Source organism: Ruditapes philippinarum, unplaced genomic scaffold (genome assembly GCF_026571515.1).
Source record: "Ruditapes philippinarum isolate M1 unplaced genomic scaffold, ASM2657151v2 ctg147_1_1_1_1, whole genome shotgun sequence".
Classification (NCBI taxonomy): domain Eukaryota; kingdom Metazoa; phylum Mollusca; class Bivalvia; order Venerida; family Veneridae; genus Ruditapes; species Ruditapes philippinarum.
The window spans coordinates 42,879-66,072 of NW_026863615.1; the positions used below are offsets into that span (position 1 = coordinate 42,879).

The 23,194-nt window shown below is 34.1% G+C and overlaps 2 protein-coding genes across 4 annotated transcripts; one reads left to right on the plus strand and one right to left on the minus strand.

The window, feature by feature from the left end:
• Nucleotides 1-603: 603 nt before the first annotated feature.
• On the minus strand, nt 604-9,161 carry LOC132722713 (uncharacterized). Of its 3 annotated transcripts, none has more exons than XM_060707243.1 (5): nt 9,076-9,161; nt 4,377-4,526; nt 3,841-3,982; nt 2,597-2,732; nt 604-1,206 (listed from the first exon to the last, which is right to left on the minus strand). In XM_060707243.1, exons 2-5 carry the CDS (start codon nt 4,416-4,418, stop codon nt 1,029-1,031), a joined length of 498 nt encoding a protein of 165 aa, XP_060563226.1. In that variant the 5' UTR covers nt 4,419-4,526; nt 9,076-9,161; the 3' UTR covers nt 604-1,028. The 3 variants fall into 3 exon arrangements, with proteins under 3 accessions (XP_060563226.1, XP_060563224.1, XP_060563225.1); XM_060707241.1 differs by having other exon boundaries at nt 9,011-9,114; XM_060707242.1 differs by lacking the exon at nt 9,076-9,161 and having other exon boundaries at nt 4,377-4,870.
• A 125-nt stretch (nt 9,162-9,286) lies between these two features.
• Nucleotides 9,287-20,358, plus strand: LOC132722718 (proteasome subunit beta type-5-like). The gene is made up of 7 exons (XM_060707250.1): nt 9,287-9,460; nt 15,277-15,421; nt 17,395-17,506; nt 18,493-18,592; nt 18,852-18,881; nt 19,241-19,445; nt 19,862-20,358. The coding sequence occupies exons 1-7, from the start codon at nt 9,317-9,319 to the stop codon at nt 19,951-19,953; spliced, it is 828 nt and encodes a 275-aa protein (XP_060563233.1). The 5' UTR covers nt 9,287-9,316; the 3' UTR covers nt 19,954-20,358.
• Nucleotides 20,359-23,194: the final 2,836 nt, after the last annotated feature.

Sequence of the window (23,194 nt, forward strand, 5' to 3'; positions counted from 1 at the left end):
CGGAATTTTACCTTTTACACACCCGTACTGTCTGATCATAGTCACCCGTGTTTGCTATTCAATCAGTGCATATTTATTTTATGGAAAGGCACAATCAATTTTTTATCATTCAATAACTGTTAAATTGAAATTTTGAGTATGTTTACACACCAAATATAAAAGTAATATATATGTAAAAACTATGTCCCTTGAATAGCCTAAGGATTTAGTTTGATGCAACAATGTCTTTTATTTTGAAAGATGCGCGTGTATAAAAAGCATTTTTTTTACCTTGTATTCATTTACTTACTTATGCTCGTCTTTTTTGTAACATTGATATAAAGCGTAAAATTAAATTCTTAAAAAAGTCATGTCTATAGTATGCTTTAAAGATACTGCCTATTACTTTTCTGGAAAGCCTGGGCTAAAATTAAAAACGTTTTGGAAAAATATGAAAACCCATACGATAAAATTAAATTTTAAAAAATTTACGGCCCACCCCCGGTGATAGAACAAAACTTCGAAATACTTCTAAAAGCCGGGTAAAAACTAACAGATTTACATTCAAGAAGATGGCATTGATATTTCAAAATAGTATATATATTTATACAACAACAACAACACTTTGTAGTCAAGGCATATATTTATTGGTACAGAGAAATGAGCAAATACGCATGCAACTATCCAGTAAACGGCATCACTCATAAAACAATAATATAAATACTTCCAAATAAAGGGCTCCAAGACATACATTAACAAGGCACATACGATATTGAGACTTATATGTCTATGGTGGTATTTTAATCACCTTCACTTATATATAAGCGAAATTCTTAGCACAAAAACGGAAATAAATATTTAACTATAAATGCTACACAAAGCCAAAATCATGTTAATTTTAATCACTTGACATCAACATGAGGACCATGATGGCCCTGAAATCGCTTACCTGAATAGGGATATTGATCTCTTTTCTTGTAAGTTAATGTGTATAAACATTGTTGTAATGAAGTTCACATTCAAATACAAGAAAACAGGAAAATTGTCCATTACAAATTGTAATCACATTTATAAAGAAACTTAGAAACTTTCTCCACTGATGACAGAAGCTTATGTTTATCGGATTCACTCAGAGGTGTTAACTTAACCCCACGAGCTGAATCTGCTGTGAAACGCTTCAGGAGATGTCTTGTGGTAGCATCTTCAAAAAAAGTTCGCTCAGAGTAGCTGAAATGAAGAAGGCATATCACCATATTATCATATTACCACCACACAGTAAACCTTTTGACATAATAAGTAGCCCTGAATTCGCAGTTGCTAATGAAGCGTACAAGGCAGCACAGTCAGAAATTAAAAGATCTGGAAAAGGGTCTGTCGACCATTATCCTAAAATTGAAAGACATTTTAAATCTGTAAATTTTTACCCACAGTGTTTTTCCTCCAAATACTCAGACAGGATTATTTGAATGGGGTTTTAAAAATAACTTTCCCCCTTTTAAACTTTTGGAAAACTAAATGAAAACTGTATTTCAATGACCAAAAGATACTTTAAAAAATAAAAATTTATCCCAAGGGGAAAAAAGGGTTAACATCTGCAAGGAAGGGGAAATAAAATTAAAAAAAAAATTAAATAAAGATGACATTTTAAGCTCTCTCGGGCCATATCCCCGGGAAACACGACGGGTTTTTTGATCTTCCCTTTTAAAGGGTAGATACTTTTATATGATAATATTTTTTTTTTAAAGGGAACCAAATTTGAAAAATTTTAAATGAATGACTTTTTTACTTGCTAAAATCTACTTTGGGCCCCATTTAAATTTGGTTTTCTAAACCATTGCAATTATCATTACTCCATTTAAAACTATAAAGTTATTTTGAATAATTAGTTCAATTACATAAAAAGTTCAATTAAAACATTGTATATTAAAGCTGCACGCCTCCAGATGAGCCAAAAAAATCAATATTTAGAAAAAATATGGTACACTAAAATTTCAAAAAAAAGGTGAAAACATTCAAGATCTAAAGGATATTTACATGCTATAGGCTGTTTTAAAACTGCTTTTGCAGTATTTTATCATATATTTGATTTCTACTGCGTTACTTTTGCAGTAAAGGTTGTTTTTGCATTTTTGGTAGTTTCCTTGGATTGTAAGTGCCGATTGTAATATGTAAATTGCTTTACTTGTTCACCTCACAATATTTTACTTTTAAATACAATTCCAAAATTTTTTATGAAAATTAACATGAATCTGGAGGCGTGTTGCTTTAAAATTAACTTAAAGAGTTTTTGGTTCCTGGTCCCCCTTCATGCAAGGAGAAAAGATATCTATAAATCATTTTCATGGCATGAAGTATTATCTGCTTAATTGCAGGGGTATCATTGGATGCCATCCAACTCATTGTCGCCAGGTTTAATCTAAGATGTCTATAACTAAGCAACACTACTTAAACCTACCAAATAAAAAATAACCATAGCCAAAGCAAACAATTGCATATATATATATTAAAGGCTCTACGTATTTTACGTTTGGGTTGAATAAAATGAAATCAAGTTCACAAATATTTTAAAGATACAGACATTTATTTATTACACAATGCACTGCACTTAGTCACTCACCTCCCATGAAGAAAGCTATGCATGTAGGACCTCAAAACATCATAACCAACAAGATATGTGCCAAGATTGAGCAGACATTTTGATTGTCCTTCAAATACTGCTGCAGCACCACAATCTTGGCAGGGTCTGTAGAACACTGGAAAACAAGAGATATTTGTAAGAAAAAATGATTGACTATATGGTAAACATGGATGATTTAAGAATAAAGCAATTATCATAGAATTGCAAGCAATCCATAAGTACTCTTCCAGTCAAAACCCAAAGAACATTCTGAAGGGCCACTGACCATTCAATTTTACCAGTAAATGAATGACATGAATGAACTTAAATCTCTTGAGTTCTTTGTTTGTTTGTATCATAGTAATGTGTTCAGTTTCCCTACTTAGAAGGAAATGTTGTATCTACAACAGATAATCAAATGATCCAATTTTCTCAGGATGAATATGTATTACTAATATTTAAAATTTTCTATATTTTAAGTAAATTTTTTGGAAAAGTTACAAGTTTAAAAGTGATCTCAGAAAACAGTTTTTAGGACGGAACAGACAGACTGACTAAAAGACACTCTGAAGGTAAATCTTTAAACAACCAATATAAATTTTTTTCACTTTTTTCTAAAAGCAAACAAGGTATATCCAAAAAGATTATTGTGTTAAACAGAACAAAAAAGTTAAAGCCACAAATAGCAAAAATAAAGCAAAATTTATACATTTTACCTAAAAGGCCTACTTAAATGTCTTGTCCTACAGATTGTTGTTGCCAAGTATGAAGGTAATACATCAACAACTTGGAAATTTATTATCAAGGTTAAAGTTTGCAGACAGCCACAGCAACGTAAACACCGCCATGACTGTAAAAAATACCTCTATTTTTTAATTTGAAAAAAAGTAAAGGACTTTCATTACATTTGTAGAAAAAAGGCAATTAAAACGGTTGAAAATTCAGTCATGTCTGTGAAAAGTACAAATTTAGTTCAAAACAATATTTTTCCTAAAAAATGATTAATGGAATACCATAACCATGAATAGCCCTGACATAAGATGATTTTGCTTTAATTTCTCTATTTGAATAATTAAAATTAATAATAATAATTTTAAAGAGGAAATCCTGAAAATAACTACAGTATGACCTCTTTAGAGACATCCTCTGTAGAGCAAATACTCTCAGCAACAAACAAAGTATTTGTTTCCCCAAGAGGTTTTACAGCAAAAGTATGTAAAAGTTACTGATAATAGAAGAAATACCTTTAATTGACATGTTCACATTAGTATTCAAAGAGGAAATCTGTCTAGAACTATTGCTGTCACAACTACACCAGAACACCCAATGACACTCTTCATTGAAATCAGTCATGGCCTGTCTTTGGACTAAAACATATTTCTCAGGCTGAAAACAAAAGATTTTATAATTAAACTTTACTTTGTTCTTTTTTTAAACTTCTGCATTAGAGTTTAGCATTATTTAAGTGTCATGTTCTTGTGGTAATACATTTCACATTACCCTCAGTTAGAAGATACAATGTATATTTGTATGGTGTCTAGTTGATGATAAACAAGAGACATTTTAAATAAATGTAATAGGTGTATGAATTAAAGTTCATTTGAATAATACATGAACATTATTTATCTGTTAATTATCAATTGAGTTGTTAAAAAAAGTTCAACTGAAGCAAAATAGCAAAGAACTGCACATGAAATGCAGTTATTATTTCATTTTTGTAATTTATGCAATTTTACTGGACCATAAGTTCAGACATGCATATAAATTTAGGATTGCTTACATGTAGTTTATTTTCAGAAATATGGTAATCTTTCAGGATCATTACACATCCAGATTCACCAAAAACAGATATTTCATTGCCTGCTTTAAGTAAGAGCAGGTATGCTTCAGCAGAATCAAGTGTACATGCTGTCTGTGCTAGGCTGCAGCTCTGTTACAAACAAATAAACATTAATTCATTGACATAAGCACATTCTTAACAAATGTACACAAAGTATTCTTATTTACAAGTTGAAAAATTTTACATGTAATATCAAAATCATTTGATGCAGTTCAGTTAAATGCATTACAGTATATATTATCTTTACATAGTGCAGTATTCCATTATAATAAATCTTATTATATAGCCTGTACCTCATATATAAGCGAAACAACGCACTTTCTACCCCTCCCCCTTCTTTAAGGCCTCAAATAGTGAAAAAATGTCCTGTTTGGGCCCCTAGAACAATTTACCTAGAACAATCTGGTCTCATATATCAGATGTGAAACATGAGACCAGTTGAGACCCACTTCACCTAGAACAGTCTGGTCTTATATATCAGATGTGGTACATGAGGCCAGTTGAGTCCCACTGCACCTAGAACAGTCTGGTCAAATATATCAGATGTGGTACATGAGACCAGTTGAGTCCCACTTCACCTAGAACAGTCTGGTCTCATAAATCAGATGTGGTACATGAGACCAGATGAGTTCGACTTTACCTAGAACAATCTGGTCTCATATATCAGATGTGGAATATGAGACCAGTTGAGACCCACTTCACCTAGAACAGTCTGGTCTTATATATCAGATGTGGTACATGAGGCCAGTGAGTCCCACTGCACCTAGAACAGTCTGGTCTCATATATCAGATGTGGTTCATGAGACCAGTTGAGTCCCACTTTAGCTAGAACAGTCTGGTCTCATATATAAGATGTGGTGCATGAGACCAGTTGAGTCCCACTTTAGCTAGAACAGTCTGGTCTCATATATCATATGTGGTACATGAGACCAGTTTAGTTACCCTTCACCTAGAACAGTCTGGTCTCATATATCAGATGTGGTACATGAGACCAGTTGAGTCCCACTTAACCTAGGACAGTCTGGTCTCATATATCAGATGCAGAACATGAGACCAGTTGAGTCTTACTTTAGCTAGAACAGTCTGGTCTCATATATCAGATGTGGTACATGAGACCAGTTGAGTCCCACTTAACCTAGACAGTCTGGTCTCATATATCAGATGTGTAACATGAGACCAGTCGAGTCCCACTTCAACTAGAACAGTCTGGTCGTTATATATCAGATGTGGTACATGAGACCAGTTGAGTTCCACTTTAGCTAGAACAGTCTGGTCTCATATATCAGATGTGGTAACATGAGACCAGTTGAGTCCCACTTCAACTAGAACAGTCTGGTCGCATATATCAGATGTGGTACATGAGACCAGTTGAGTCCACTTTAGCTAGAACAGTCTGGTCTCATATATCAGATGTGGTACATGAGACCAGTTGAGTCCCACCTCACCTAGAACAGTCTGGTCTCATATATCAGATGTGGTACATGAGACCAGTTGAGTCCCACTTTAGCTAGAACAGTCTGGTCTCATAAATCAGATGCGGTACATGAGACCAGTTGAGACCCACTTTAGCTAGAACAGTCTGGTCTCATATATCAGATGTGTAACATGAGACCAGTTGAGTCTTACTTTAGCTAGAACAGTCTGGTCTCATATATTAGATGTGGTACATGAGACCAGTTGAGTCCCACTTAACCTAGGACAGTCTGGTCTCATATATCAGATGCAGAACAAGAGACCAGTTGAGTCCCACTTTAGCTAGAACAGTCTGGTCTCATATATCAGATGTGGTACATAAGACCAGTTGAGTCCCACTTAACCTAGGACAGTCTGGTCTCATATATCAGATGCAGAACATGAGACCAGTTGAGTCTTACTTTAGCTAGAACAGTATGGTCTCATATATCAGATGTGGAACATGAGACCAAATGAGTCCCACTTAACCTAGGACAGTCTGGTCTCATATATCAGATGTGTAACATGAGACCAGTTGAGTCCCACTTCAACTAGAACAGTCTGGTTGTATATATCAGATGTGGTACATGAGACCAGTTGAGTTCCACTTTAGCTAGAACAGTCTGGTCTCATATATCAGATGTGTAACATGAGACCAGTCGAGTCTTACTTTAGATAGAACAGTCTGGTCTCATATATCAGATGTGGTACATGAGACCAGTTGAGACCCTCTTCACCTAGGACAGTCTGGTCTCATATATCAGATGTGGTACATGAGACCAGTTGAGTCTTACTTTAGCTAGAACAATCTGGTCTCATATATCAGATGTGGTACATAAGACCAGTTGAGTCCCACTTCAACTAGAACAGTCTGGTCGCATATATCAGATGTGGTACATGAGACCAGTTGAGTCCCACTTTAGCTAGAACAGTCTGGTCTCATATATCAGATGTTTAACATGAGACCAGTTGAGTCTTACTTTAGATAGAACAGTCTGGTCTCATATATCAGATGTGGTACATGAGACCAGTTGAGACCCTCTTCACCTAGGACAGTCTGGTCTCATATATCAGATGCGAACATGAGACCAGTTGAGTCCGACTTCACCTAAAACAGTCTGGTCTCATATATCAGATGTGTAACATGAGACCAGTTGAGTTACACTTCACCTAGAACAGTCTGGTCTCATAAATCAGATGTGGTACATGATACCAGTTGAGTCCCACTTTAGCTAGAACAGTCTGGTCTCATATATCAGATGTGGTTCATGAGACCAGTATGGTCCGACTTCACCTAGAACTGTCTGGTTTAATATATCAGATGTGGTACATGAGACCAGTTGAGTCCCACTTAAGCTAGAACAGTCTGGTCTCATATATCAGATGTGGTTCATGAGACCAGTTGAGTCCGCCTTCACCTAGAACAGTCTGGTCCCATATATCAGATGTGGTACATGAGACCAGTTGCGTCCGCCTTCACCTAGAACAGTCTGGTCCCATATATCAGATGTTGTACATGAGACCAGTTGAGACCCTCTTCACCTAGAACAGTCTGGTCTCATATATCAGATGTGGTGCATGAGACCAGTTGACACCCTCTTCACCTAGGACAGTCTGGTCTCATAAATCAGATGTGTAACATGAGATTAGTTGAGTCCCACTTTAGCTAGAACAGTCTGGTCTCATATATCAGATGTGGTGCATGAGACCTGTTGACACCCTCTTCACCTAGGACAGTCTGGTCTCATATATCAGATGTGGTGCATGAGACCTGTTGACACCCTCTTCACCTAGAACAGTCTGGTCTCATAAATCAGATGTTGTACATGAGACCAGTTGAGTCCTACTTCACCTAGAACAGTCTGGTCTCATATATCAGATGTGTAACATGAGACCAGTTGAGTCCCACTTTAGCTAGAACAGTCTGGTCTCATATATCAGATGTGGTACATGAGACCAGTTGAGTCCCACTTTACCTAGAACAGTCTGGTCTCATAAATCAGATGTGGTACATGAGACCAGTTTAGTCCAACTTCACCTAGGACAGTCTGGTCTCATATATCAGATGTGGTACATGAGACCAGTTGAGTCCCACTTTAGCTAGAACAGTCTGGTCTCATATATCAGATGTGGAACATGAGACCAGTTGAGTCCACTTTTGCTAGAACAGTCTGGTCTCATATATCAGATGTGGGACATGAGACCAGTTGAGACCCTCTTCACCTAGAACAATCTGGTCTCATATATCAGATGTGGTACATGAGACCAGTTGAGTCCCACCTCACCTAGAACAGTCTGGTCTCATATATCAGATGTGGGACATGAGACCAGTTGAGTCCCACTTTAGCTAGAACAGTCTGGTCTCATAAATCAGATGCGGTACATGAGACCAGTTGAGTCCCACTTTAGCTAGAACAGTCTGGTCTCATATATCAGATGTGGTACATGAGACCAGTTGAGTCTTACTTAACCTAGGACAGTCTGGTCTCATATATCAGATGCAGAACATGAGACCAGTTGAGTTCCACTTCACCTAGAACAGTCTGGTCGCATATATCAGATGTGGTTCATGAGGCCAGTTGAGTCCCACTTCAACTAAAACAGTCTGGTCTCATATATCAGATGTGGTACATGAGACCAGTTGAGTCCCACTTAACCTAGGACAGTCTGGTCTCATATATCAGATGCAGAACATGAGACCAGTTGAGTTCCACTTCACCTAGAACAGTCTGGTCTCATATATCAGATGTGTAACATGAGACCAGTTGAGTCCCACTTCAACTAGAACAGTCTGGTCTCATATATCAGATGCAGAACATGAGACCAGTTGAGTCCCACTTTAGCTAGAACAGTCTGGCCTCATAAATCAGATGTGGTACATGAGACCAGTTGACACCTTTTTCACCTTGGACAGTCTGGTCTCATAAATCAGATTAGTCCTATAACATAAGACGTTTCCGTTCATACTACGGAGTGTACGTAGTATGAACGGAAACGTCTTATGTTATAGGACTAAGTTGAAGGTGGCCAGTGGGGTATATTGGAAGAAGAAGAAAGAAGGGACTATCTTCCGTCTCAGATTAAGTATTAAAAAATACGAGTACACGCAAAACATTATTTACCAGATGTTATTTCATATCATGTAACGTCAAATATTAAAAACTGGTTCTTAATTATTTATATTTACATTTTCAAATGTGAACTCCTCCTATTTGAAGAGTAGCTTTACATCGGTTGCGTCCCTTCGATGTCATGTGACCAAGAAGAGACCACGGTCTCTTGCACGATATTGGAGACTAAATATACCTCGTACCAGAAGAAACCAGCTATTGGTTCTCATTCTCGTCATTACGCCGCAAAAAGCTAGAAACCAGTCTATTAATTACCAATCAGAGTGACTAACAGCATTTTTACCTAAACTATTAAAAATGGCGCTCGCCGACGTTTGTGGATTCCGTGATACATCATTTCAAACTAAAATATTTGGTGGAAACAGAGGAACAGATGCATCGCAATTGTTTCAAGACGTAGAATGTTTATCTCAAAATTTTTCGATGCCATACAACTTTGATGTAAGCCTTTCCTTTTCTCTTTAACTGGACCCGTTTCGAAAGTGCAACTCATTTCACGTTAAAAACCGATGGGTGGGGTAAATGTTACATTATATATGTTTTAACTTATACAACTGTATGTTTTCTCAGTGTTGTTATACTTTTTCTTGACCTTCATGGTCATTGCGCTCAATGCAGTTTTTCTTAATGAAATAGATTATATTTTGAATGATTAGCAGTCCTTAACAGGTTGATTATTTCTGCTAAGGACCCCCTACTAACGGTACAAGTCAACCCGGCCCCAAGTCAACCCGGCCTCAAGTCAGCCCGGCCCCAAATTGGTCAACCCGGCCCCAAACCAATGTTATTTCTGGTCAACCCGGCCCCATTTTTTTAAAAATTGATTTTGCTTTAAAATATAAACACTTATCAAGAAATAAATAAAAATTAACAACTAAAACAACAACAAAAGTTTAACGTGATATCTTTTATTATTTATTTTATATAAAAACTATCAATAATATGAAATTAGGTGCTACCTATGGCGCGGAAAGCTCTTATGTATTATGATTTTAGCATAACATGTTTAGTTTACATGTAAACAAGATCTTTTTTGCAGGTTTTTTGTAGCATAAACAAAACGAATAAATTGGTGGTGTTCAACCTATCATTCGGAACTTAAAGGGGGGCCACTGCGCATGCGTCGGCGTTTGGAAAATCCCGTCCGCCATTTTTGTTAATCTCTAATCACAGTTGTTGTTTAAACGTTATTTTTAATGTGCTAATTTATCAAAAAGGATATGTTGAAGTAATTTTTAATTTTTATAATCGTTACTTTAATTCTAATCAATGAAATGCAGGTTTATTATCTGATTCTGTACATCATTCTTTCACCGGAAGTTTTTACTTAGCATGCGTCTGCTAGCAATAGTCTGAATAATGTAGACGCTCATTAAAAGCACTCTGATATCTATATTTAGCTCAAAAGGATTTCAAAATGGCGGCGCCCATTAACTAAGGATTTTTTCACAGCTCATTAGGTATAGGATATATATATTTTTTCAAATTTTCAGTTAGTTTTAATTTGATTTCATTTGAATTGATACGCGTCATACATGTTATCTAAGAGCGCTACAGCCCTCGCGGGGCCTTCGCGGGGCCTTTGGCCCCGCTCGGACTTTTCGCGTATTAACAAACAAGCAACACATGCATAGTTTACTGTTTTTACCGTCGCGAAAATAAGGTGACGTCTGTCTTCAACCTTAACCCTTCTACAATAGAAGTATTAAGAAAAAACTAAACTTTTTTATTGACAAATCATGGAAAAGAAACCTTAATGAGTTCAAATCTGACATTACTATGTTATTGTATGTTAAAAAAAGAAATGACCAAAAGCACACTAAAGTGTTTCCATTAACAGTTTTTAAGTAAGATTAATTATAGAGATGCTGTCATCTACCACAGGTATCGCAGGTCACTGCCTCCTGTCTGTCACGCACAATATATCCACAATCAATACAGTTATCAGTCATAATGACATAAAATGATTTAACACAAACCACTATCAATTTTTCAAAACACTTAGTAATATGAAATTAGGTGCTACCTATGGCGCGGAAAGCTCTTATGAATTATGATTTTAGCATAACATATTTAGTGTACATGTAAACCAGATCTTTTTTGAATAAACAAAACGAATAAATTGGTGGTGTTCAACCTATCATCGGAACGCTCGGACTATTCCGAAAAACTCCAGACCTCTGCGCATGCGTCGGCGTTTGGAAAATCCCGTCCGCCATTTTTGTTAATCTCTAATCACTGTTGTTGTTTTTACGTTATTTTTAATGTGCTAATTTATCAAAAAGGATATGTTTGAATAACTTTTTATATTTATAATCGTTACTATAATTCTTATCAATGAAATGCAGGTTTATTTTCTGATTTTGTAAATCATTCTTTCACCGGAAGTGTTACTTAGCATGCGTCTGCAATAGTCTGAATTATGTAGACGCTCATTAAAAGCGCTCAAAAGGATTTCAAAATGGCGGCGCCCAGTTAACTAAGGATTTTTTCACAGCTCATTAGATATAGGATATATATTTTTTTGAAATTTTCATTTAGTTTGAATTTGATTCATTTGAACTGATACGCGTCATACATGTTATCTAAGAGCGCTAAAGCCCTCGCGGGGCCTTCGGCCCCGCTCGGACTTTCCGCGTAATATTCCAATACTTTTTTACACAGTAAATATTCTTTGAAAATAAGTTAATAAAATACGAAACAAATATTAATTATACTGATGAACGTATTCAATAAAAACATTCAAATGAACTGAAAAAAAGATTGTTGTAAACTTAATTTATACAAACCTTTTAACTTGAAATTCTATGCATTTCTTCCTAATTATCGCATGAACACTTATGAAACCATCTTTAATTTACATCGAATTTAAAGGATTTGTTTTCACAGCTATACCTTTTTTGTTAATTGATTGCTTTAAACTGTTTCATTATCACATCTGAAATAATGTTGAGTTAAATATAATTGTTGATGTTATATAATTATTCATTATCACTATTGCGTATTAAAGTCTTAATCGGCGCAATTTAATTTACCTACACTTTTATGCCAATTCGCGTTTTTTTACTATTGTTCTGTATTGTTCTATAGTTAATAATATTCAATTTATAATTTTATTCCATCATACAACAAAATGACCTGAATAGTTTTCTTTAAAAAAAATAAATATTTTGGGGCCGGAATGACCTATTTTGGGGCCGCACTGACCAATTTTGGGGCCGCATTGACCAAATAGAAATACTGTGGGGCCGGATTGACCAATTATGGGGCCGGGTTGACCAATTTTGAGGCCGGGTTGACTTGGGGCCGGGTTAACTTGGGGCCGGGTTGACTGTAATTCCCTACTAAAGGTATTCATAAGCGGGGGCACGAAATACCCAAATATACCCAAATATAGCAATATTTATCTTTGTTTGTATAATATATAGATTATGATGAGAAATAGATAAATATTTATAAAATAAAATGACTTAGCCTGCAATACCTTTCATTCATTCCGTTGAAAAGGGCAGTTCTATCTGTATCTGTGTGAATACGTAGGAGGACCACTTCTGGTATATGTCCTACGGGGAGTGGAGGAACTCTAGTCGAGTTTCTGGAGGGCTGATTTTAAGCCCCCTATTGTAACTGCATGCACCACTGAATCTTCCAGATGGTTCCAATCCTCAAGTGTTTTCACAAAGAAGGAGTTTTTAAATTGATTTGTTTGTGCGTTTATGGTTTTAAATGATCTAGTGTTATTGGCTACTCTTATAATGTTTTTGGTTTCACAGTCACTGAATCTCTTTGGTTTAATTAAGCGTCCTTCAACTTTCTGAGTCAGGTATTTATCAGGGTCCACTGCTGGCACCATACCCCCTGCTATCTTGTAGAGCATTACAAGGCGGCTGTAGGTCCTACGGTCTTGTAGTGAGTCGAGTTTCAAGCTGGTCAGCATATCTGTAACACATCCTGGTTTTCTTGACTTGTAGTCGTTCATAATGAATCTTGCTCCTAGTCTTTGTATATTTTCCAGTTTATCAATATCTTTTTTCAAGAACGGGTCCCAGATAATTGAAGCGTATTCTATTTTCGAACGTACAAGGGCTATAAAGGCTGTTTTTCTACAATCTAGAGGGCAATGTTTCAAATTTCTTCTAAGAAAGCCCAAGGTTGAACTTGCTTTTTTACATATATTTGTAATATGGTTGGTCCATGTCAGATCATTGGAGATAAGTACACCGAGATAAGGATTTGAGTCCACGTGTTTTAAGATAGTATTATTGAGTTCATAGAAGTGTGATATCTTGTTTTTGATGCTCAGTATATAGCATTTACCAGCGTTGAACCTCAATCCCCACTCTGACGCCCAGTTCTCAAGACTTTTAAGGTCTTTTTGTAAAGTTATGTGATCTTTATGGTTTTTAATTTCTCTATAGAGGAGGCAGTCGTCTGCGAACAGTCTGACTTGTGATTTAACGGTTAATGGCAAGTCATTTATATGGCAAAGGAACATCAGTGGCCCTAGTACGGTACCTTGGGGCACGCCCGATTCAACATGGGTGCTCTTGGAATGTTCTCCCTCGACTACTATATTCATTGTTCTCTCTTTCAAAAAGGACGACAGCCAGGTCAGCAGTTCTCCTTTTATTCCATAGTTCTCTATTTTCCAAAGCAGACGATCGTGGGGGACGGTATCGAATGCCTTGGAGAAGTCCAGAATGGCGACGTCTACTTGCTGTTTTCTTTCGAAAGATGAAAGTAGGTCATGCATAGTTACTAGTAGTTGTGTTTCTGTTGAAAAACCGGAGCGAAAACCGTGGTTAAGTGACGTTAATATACGATGTTTTTCCAGGTGTTTAAGTAAGTGGCTGCATATGATGTGTTCTAAGATCTTACTTGGAACTGATGTAAGACTCACTGGTCGATAGTTTTCAGCTGAGTGTCTGTCGCCTTTCTTGAAGACTGGGGTTACGTTTGCATCCCTCCAATCCCTGGGGAGTTCACCCGTGTCAATAGAGAGCTGGAAAATGCAACTTAGGCCATTCGCTAGTTCATTTGCACAGTTTTTGAGAATAATATTTGGTAGTTAAGATGTTGTAAGAAAATAAAGTTGTGACATTTGCTTATCTACTAGTCTATATAGGTTCTTCATGAATGTACTTGCAATTTTAACTCAAGATATGGTATTTGTTGTCTATAGTACACTAACATTGTTAAGGTTTTATTTTGTTGAAATTTCATATCATATAGAAAAAATACAAGTGTTCATGTTATTCAAAAAAATAGCTTTAATGGAGTACATTGTATATACAGTATTTTGGTTCAAAACACAATGATAGGAAAAAGTATATTTGGGTATGTTTGCTTATATCTTAGTGAAAGTGTATATTGTATTCATGATTAAATCAGCACTTTTTTAGTATGAAACATTTATTTTTAGTATAATTTGGCAATATTTGGGTATATTTAGGCAATATTTGGGTATATTTGGGCAATATTTGGGTGTATTTGGGTATATTTGGGTATTTCGTGCTGCCCTTCATAAGAGACATTGCTTTGAGATATTTTTACTTTTTGGCAAAGCAAAGTCATATTGAAAATGCTCATAAACCCATAGCACGTTACACAAGATAAATACAGGGCTCACGCTGTCGGTCGCCATAGTCGCCATTTGCGATTATTTTATAAGATTGGCGATTATTTTTGCATTTTGGCTACAAAATCTGGCGATTATTTTTTACTTCCAACAGTGTTTATATAAGGTGTAAAAATCGATAATGAATGCAGTAGAACCAATTAACACCTTAATAAATCAGGGTATTATAAAATTAGGTGCTACGGGTGAGAGTGGTTTCGTCGAACTACCAGTACAGCGAACTGATCCTAATGATGTTTATATTTTATTTTAAATTGATAATTACATTGTTTGAAATATTTTATTAATGATTGAGCATGAAATTAAAAGAAAATTTGATAAACTTTTTATTAAAGCCTGAAAGGCAAGATAATAGGCATTTTTTGAATTTTTATGCTGTTGTGCGTTTATGAGTGATAGGTACATCAGGTTTGACTATAACAAGCCTTTAACGTCTAATATATTAAATTATACAATATGTCATTTCAAGTTTCAAAAACTTGCTGCTTTTTATAACTAGAAATTTTAATTTTTTATGATTAATTTTGTTATTTTTTATTTTTGTCAAAATCATAAACAGGACCTTTTCCAGCTATTTTGGGTGTTAAAGTTTTACTGCATTATATCCATTTTATTTCAGCCTGTACAGAATTTACAACAATTTCAAGAGAAGGACAGCAAGGTAAAAATTCACTTTGACCATGGTACTACAACACTTGCCTTCAAGTTTCAACATGGTGTTGTAGTGGCTGTTGATTCAAGGGCTACAGCAGGACCTTACATTGGTTAGTATTCAGATTTTGTCTTTCAGTAGTCAGAATTTTTTCTTTGAGACAATCTATGATACATACATGTATAATAGTCTTAAGCTGTTTGTTAAAAGTATTCTTGAATTTATAGCTATGTCCTTGGACCCAAACCAGCATCACAAACACAAGAAAACTTTTGTAAAACCCCTGGTGATGATATTGAAGTTCACTCAGTTTCAAAAGCCAATAACTTGGCCTGGATTTCTAATTAAATATGGATCTTTGTGACCATACAAAATTCTTTGGCTATCCCAAGCTCATAACTATGTCATAAATAATTTTCTTATTTTGAAATCTTCATTTTCATTAACTTCAATATTAACCAGGCTATGGTTTTACTATCAAGCACTGTGGATAGTCAAACACACTGTCCTACTGACAGCTCTAGTTTCAATCTCCCCTTACAGAATTTGATCTCTGCCATCACAACATTTTTGTCAAGATTTTTGACGATATAAATTTTTTCAATTTTTATATTTATTTTAAAAAGTAAACACGGTTTTGCTAATGTTTCAAGACCGATAGGTGTTAGATGTGAACTAAAATTAAAATAATTTTGGAAACATAAATATTATGAAAATAATTTTTTAAAATTTTAATACCGCACCGTTTTTTTCCAAAACTATGACCCCTCTCGAAAGAGAAATCATTCAAGTAATTATTAATTTCGACTCTACGCTGTACAAAAATCAATTTTTTTCAATCATATCGACATATTTGAGACCAGAATTCAAGTTTTAATGTCGCTGTTTATTACAGATAAAACATTTTTTCAACGAGTTCATTGGCGTATACGCCATTTTTACACAATCATGTGATAAGACCATCATCACATGATTTGTGTGAAGGTAGTGGTTACTGGCCGTAGCGTAACCAGTGCGCAGAGTTTGCTCTAGTTTGTGAAGTTTTTAAGAAATGAATATAGTTTAAAGTTTCACTAAGGTGTGAATTAACCTTATGATAACTGTAAATTTGTCACAGCATCCTTTGTTACAACCATGAAATTATTCATGACAATTTCTTGGTATATGTTATGATATTTTCAGCTTCACAGACTGTAAATGACAATTTCATGAAATATGTTATGATATTTTTAGCTTCACAGACTGTAAATGACAATTTTATCATATGTTATGATATTTTCAGCTTCACAGACTGTAAATGACAATTTTATCATTTGTTATGATATTTTCAGCTTCACAGACTGTAAATGACAATTTTATCATATCATATTTTCAGCTTCACAGACTGTAAATGACAATTTTATCGTATGTTATGATATTTTCAGCTTCACAGACTGTAAATGACAATTTTATCATTTGTTATGATATTTTCAGCTTCACAGACTGTAAATGACAATTTTATCATTTGTTATGATATTTTCAGCTTCACAGACTGTAAATGACAATTTTATCATATCATATTTTCAGCTTCACAGACTGTAAATGACAATTTTATCGTATGTTATGATATTTTCAGCTTCACAGACTGTAAATGACAATTTTATCATTTGTTATGATATTTTCAGCTTCACAGACTGTAAATGACAATTTTATCGTATGTTATGATATTTTCAGCTTCACAGACTGTAAATGACAATTTTATCGTATGTTATGATATTTTCAGCTTCACAGACTGTAAATGACAATTTTATCATATGTTATGATATTTTCAGCTTCACAGACTGTAAATGACAATTTTATCATATGTTATGATATTTTCAGCTTCACAGACTGTAAATGACAATTTTATCATATCATATTTTCAGCTTCATAGACTGTAAATGACAATTTTATTATATCATATTTTCAGCTTCACAGACTGTAAATGACAATTTTATCATATGATATTTTCAGCTTCATAGACTGTAAATGACAATTTTATTATATCATATTTTCAGCTTCACAGACTGTAAATGACAATTTTTTCGTATGTTATGATATTTTCAGCTTCACAGACTGTAAAGAAGGTTATAGAGATCAATCCATATTTGTTGGGTACGATGGCTGGTGGTGCTGCAGATTGTTCATACTGGGAGAGAGTACTGGCAAAACAATGCAGGTCTAATGTTAATTCATAATACATGTTTAATTCCATTTAATGTATAAAGATTGGATAAAGATTAGTTTTTGGGGATAAAGATGTAATTGAGAAGTTGTGCTCATTATATTGTATTATTTTGTATACATAAAATGTTCAGTAAAGATGTTACCTGCCTTTCTCATCTTGTTAGTAAGGATGTTGTGTAAATGAAACTTTAATTAATTGCTGTTATTGTACTATTCAAAGATGCTTTATCAAATTAATCAATTAATTAAATATGAAATGATTAATATGAATAATTAATTAATGATGAAAGAACTTCTGATGAAGAGACATTCTTATAGTTGTATTAATACTAAGGAAAATTACACAAGTGGAACAATCAACGCAGTTTTAACAGAATAAGATTTAAGGTTTATTTAATGATGTTGTTTATCAACGTTTCGACTCTCATGAGTCTTTATCAGATTGTTAAACTGTATAAATAGTACATATGAGCCGCGTCACGACAAAACCAACATAATGCGTTTGCGACCAGCATGGATCAAGATCAGCCTGCGCATCCGCGCAGTCCGATAAGGATCCACGATGTCCGCTTACCAACTCCTCTACTACAAGTTGCAAAACTGATAGCAAACAGCATGGACCCTGATCAGACTGAGAGGATGCGCAGACTGGTCTGGATCCATGCTGGTTGCAAACTCATTACGTTGGTTTTGTCATGAAGCGGCTCATATATATAAGTTAAATGATGAAAAAAAGTTCTTACAACTTAAAAGTAAATATGTTTTGAGTCCTCATCCTGGAGATAACCATTACTGGTATCATGCAAAGGAACATTTAGTGAGGCTCATACCCATAACCTATAGGTTGAATGGTTGGTTGTTCATTAACTGTATTAAATATAGAAATGATACAGGTTCTTTATTCTGTAATGAATTCAAGAAGAAACTAATAACTTTATGTTTTAATATTTAAACATCACTCTTTCTTGTTGTTTTCAGAATCTACGAGTTGAGGAATAAGGAAAGAATATCTGTAGCAGCAGCATCAAAACTTTTAGCTAATATGGTGTATAATTATAAAGGAATGGGTCTCTCTATGGTTAGTTGTTTTTGACTGAAGATTTTATTGAAACTTTTTGGTATTCTATACAATATCTTTTTTACTTTTATATTTTATTGAAAAACTATAAAAACAGGAGAAAGAATTGAAATTAATATGTATTATATTAATATATAGGAAGAATTATAACAGTATCAGAACAATGCTGGAATAGTAAGTTCAGTTCTAGGAAATAATGGTAACCTTTATGTTATGTTGTTTACAATTTACTTAGTAAAGACTTTATTTTTGTTTCCAGGGTACAATGATAGCTGGCTGGGACAAGAAGGTAACATTTTCTTATTTATTTATTTAAATGTTTAATGATGTATACATACTATTAGTCTCTGAGAAGTTCTGATATGGTGAAGTTTTCAGAAAAATGAGAAAATCAAAAGCAAAACTGGAAAATGAAATTGTCATAACTTTTGTAAAACACAGTAAAAAATTCTTGTGACGAGAATGAAAAAATTCGGATATTATATGTTAGGATATTATATAAACATTTGAATGAAGATATTTAATTTGTATAATTTCGTTCAAATGGCCCATATAGATACAAACACATTTTCCAAACAATTAGTGTACACAATTTTTTTTCAGAGATTATTTTTATTTTACCATATTATGTTTTATGTTTTGGTACAGGGTCCAGGACTATATTATGTAGACAGTGATGGTGATAGGTTGACCAACAACTTGTTTTCTGTGGGATCAGGTTCCGTGTATGCCTATGGTGTGCTAGACAGTGGTTACAAGTGGGACCTTTCTGTAAAGGAGGCTCTAGATCTCGGACAGCGTGCAATCTACCATGCTACATTCAGAGATGCTTACAGTGGTGGTGTTGTCAATTGTAAGTACTATACAGCTTATGCCACCATCTGTATTAAGCAACTTTTATTTCTCAAAATTATGACTTTAAATCAGATAGATGGTAGTGCTCTTGATTCAAGATATGGTTTTATGAAACCTTTTTTGACAGAGAGGGTGACGGTTTATTGTTTTTCAAATAATGTTTGGGTGTTAAATATTATTTGTTTGTAATGAATGTAGAAAAATTGAAAATCATTAAACATATAAATAAACAATATTTTTTGATTGAAGTAAAAAATATAGGAATTCAAATTTTATCATAGAAATACGATTGAATGAGGTTGTTCTATAATAATGATAATAAAATATAGATTAACATTTTGTCATACTATCAAATGAAGTTGTTCTATAATGATGATAATGAACTATAGATAAACATTTTGTCATTACTTTCAGTATATCATATGAAGGAGACAGGATGGGAATTTATATCTAGAACAGACACAGCAGATCTACATTATAAATTCCAGGATGAGAAGAAGAAATAAAACAATCTCAAATAATTAACTTACTGTTTTTGTGATAGTTCATGTCTTAAAAGTGCTACATGTGAAAAAAATGATTACAAAGTTTATCATAGACATAACCTAAAATATAAAAGATTTTTTACTGACAAATCTGCTATGTCTAAGGTTATATGTTGCATTCTTTATGAAAACAAAGTTCTGCATTGTACTTCAGAATTTGACAGCAGGTTTCATAGATAATTTCTGGTTTATAAAAAAGATTCTAATACAGAATTGATTGTTCTTTTCTCTCACTATGGCATATGCTTAAAACATATTTCAAGAATTCAACATTTGTTTATCACATTTCTTGTATTATTGTGATTTCACATGAATACCATTATTTTTCTCATGTCATTTCATAAAAGATGAAAATAGAAAGAAGAATTACTTTGTTATGCTTTATTTTCTCACTGTTGAGGGCAATTGAAATAATTGTAAGCATAAACTAAGCCAGTGGTTTTATCATGGGCTTTATCCATCAGTACAGCAAGACCAGCTTAACCCTCGTGGTGTCTGATAAACATTTGAACTATCAATTTCAGAATGAAATAAAAAGGGAAGTTTTTGTGTCGCCTTGAAAAAAGCGACATATAGGGGTTACTTTTGTCGGCGTCGGTGTCCCTTAAGCTTGTCAAGAGCATAAGTAAGTCATTATAAGTCGGATTGACTTCAAACTTGGTATGCATGCTTCTTATAATGACCCGAAGTGCAGTGCATAAGAACCAGTAATCTGCACTTCTCAATTTTTGAGTTATTGCCCTTTGTTAATTTTCATAATTAGGCTTAAGTCACATAACTCAGGTTTGCCTTTTTACATATTTATGCCCCTTCCCCCCCGAGTTAGAAATTCCTGGTTAAGTTTTTTGTGTGTAAGCTGGTATCTCTGTAACTACTGGGAATGGATTGAAACTTCACACACTTCTTCTCTGTGATTATTTAACATGATTGGTACAAGTACCATAACTCTGATTTGCTTTTTTGCATGATAAAGTCCCTTTTTCAACTTAGAAATGCTTGGTTAAGTTTTTGCGTGTAAGCTGGAATCTACATAACTTCTGAAGGGTTTGTGCCTTTTTTTGTGACAATTTAATCAAGCAGTGATTTACCTGATAAAACATCTTAATAACAAGTATTTGTACCTTTTTGGGTTAATTTTATGTATTCATTTAGGTAAGCATTATTATACTCAATGAAACACCCTTGTGACAACTCTTCTAAATTATAGAGCGTTGCTGTCCTCCAACAGCTCTTGTTAAGTAACTAGTCTCAAGTTTGTGACAAATACACATCATACACGTGAAGCATCAAACAAAAGATTGTTTTTTAAATTTTTCCCACTTTTCATTTTTTTAAAAGCCTCTTTAAAAAAATGGTTGGTGAGTGAATTTTTTCCAGGTTATTTTTAAATTTTTTTTTAACAAAGCAGAAGGAACAAACAAAAGAGCCCGGGAACAAAACTGGTCAAAAAAAAATCTTGTCTTTAAAGTAAAAATTCAGCACGCATTTCAAGATTTTAATATAACATGGCACATGTTCACCATTACAAGGTAGAGTGTCATGCACAAAGTAAAGGTCACATCAAGGTCAAAAGTGAGATATGAATGTGTGCATGTACCATTAAATCATCATAAATTGAAAGATTCTTTCACAAATGTTCACTACTCATGAGACTGAGTATACCATTTAAATGCCATGATTAAAGCAAAAAATGACTAAACTTTCATGTGAGCTCTTGAACATGTATTGAGGCTGTTAAATCTTGTCCATTTGCATAAGGTGAAAGGAATATGCTCTATGACAGAAATCCTGTGTACAACAATGATATTCTATACACCAACAAGACAACTTTTTTTCTTTTAAATGTATTTATTTGGGAAAATGAAATAACAAAGAATATTGTACACACTATTGGTCAGTCTAATTATCCAAAGACTACTTTAAGACTACAAATGTACATTTACTTTAGATAAATTTAATCATGTATAACTTATTTAAAAGTTAACTTACAGTGTTAATTGGTATAACAGATTGTTCATTGTGAGCTGTAAATTTTTTCCTGTTTACTGTGGTCAGCTGTGTATAATAAATGTAGTAACTATGCATGGACCATAAACACTTTCCAGGTAAATTTAATGAATTTGAATACATATTCCTTTGGATGCATAATTTTAATCTATATGCTACATCATTATCATATGTTCGTATTTAAATACATGTAATGACTGTGTAATAAATTCTTCTATGCATGAAATATATTAAACTCCATATTCTTCAATAAACATTTGCTTGAAATCAGTGTTAATCCCTGCCAATTATAATATGTTATGCAGATCTTATATTTACCACATTACATAACTTATCTTTAAACTAACCTAAATCATAATTTTCATGATAATGTCATTTTATAATTCTTCATATAAATATTATTGATAAAAAGACCAGTTCACATCTTTAAACTGTTTATCTTTTAACCTGGTAATTTAGAGTGGCCCTTGGAGGTAGTCTTGGAGTGTTTTGAGGCAATTAAACTGACCCCACACTATCACAAAACATTGGTATTAATATATAAACATAGAAAACAATAATGTAGACAAGAATGATCACTAAAGTACATGTATATAAACATGAAAATATGAGACAATATCCTTTCATACAGTACTAGTATATAAAATACTTGTGTATTTTTGGCTTATCATGCTTTCATCAAAGATATATTAAAATATAAATGTAAATACATGAGCCGCATCACAACAAATCAACATAATGGGTTTGCGACCAGCATGGATCCAGACCAGCCTGCGCATCCGTGCAGTCTGATCAGGATCCATGCTGTTCGCTTACATACTCTATGACAAGTAGAGAAACTGATAGCGAACAGCATGGATCCTGATCAGACTGCACGGATGCTGGATCCATGCTGGTCGCAAACCCATTATGTTGGTTTTGTCGTGACGTGGCTCATATGGTAAAAAATGAAATATATTAACGCGTGAATTGTATAGTGACAAAACTTGAACTGCAACTGGGTAACATTGATATACATGTAAATATATATATATATACATAATCTCTGTAATAAATGAGTTCTTGAACCTAACAAACATGTAAAGTTTGAACAAAGAAACACCACTGGTAAACTGCACTCTCATATGAGGATATAATCTATTATTTTAGTTGTTCAATTCTTCAACATTTTCTGTTCAACCTCGCTTGTCATAGA

What these genes read in the sequence shown, in the direction of transcription:
- LOC132722713 (XM_060707243.1), bottom strand. Translation starts at nt 4,418, where the DNA reads ATGATCCTGAAAGATTACCATATTTCTGAAAATAAACTACAT. An exon ending in TGTGAACATGTCAATTAAAG is followed by an intron (nt 2,733 to 3,840) that starts GTATTTCTTCTA and finishes CTTGTTTTCCAG; the next exon opens with TGTTCTACAGACCCTGCCAA. An exon ending in CATAGCTTTCTTCATGGGAG is followed by an intron (nt 1,207 to 2,596) that starts GTGAGTGACTAA and finishes TCTTCATTTCAG; the next exon opens with CTACTCTGAGCGAACTTTTT.
- LOC132722718 (XM_060707250.1), top strand. Translation starts at nt 9,317, where the DNA reads ATGGCGCTCGCCGACGTTTGTGGATTCCGTGATACATCATTTCAAACT. An exon ending in TACAGCAGGACCTTACATTG is followed by an intron (nt 15,422 to 17,394) that starts GTTAGTATTCAG and finishes TGATATTTTCAG; the next exon opens with CTTCACAGACTGTAAAGAAG. An exon ending in AAGGAATGGGTCTCTCTATG is followed by an intron (nt 18,593 to 18,851) that starts GTTAGTTGTTTT and finishes TTTTGTTTCCAG; the next exon opens with GGTACAATGATAGCTGGCTG.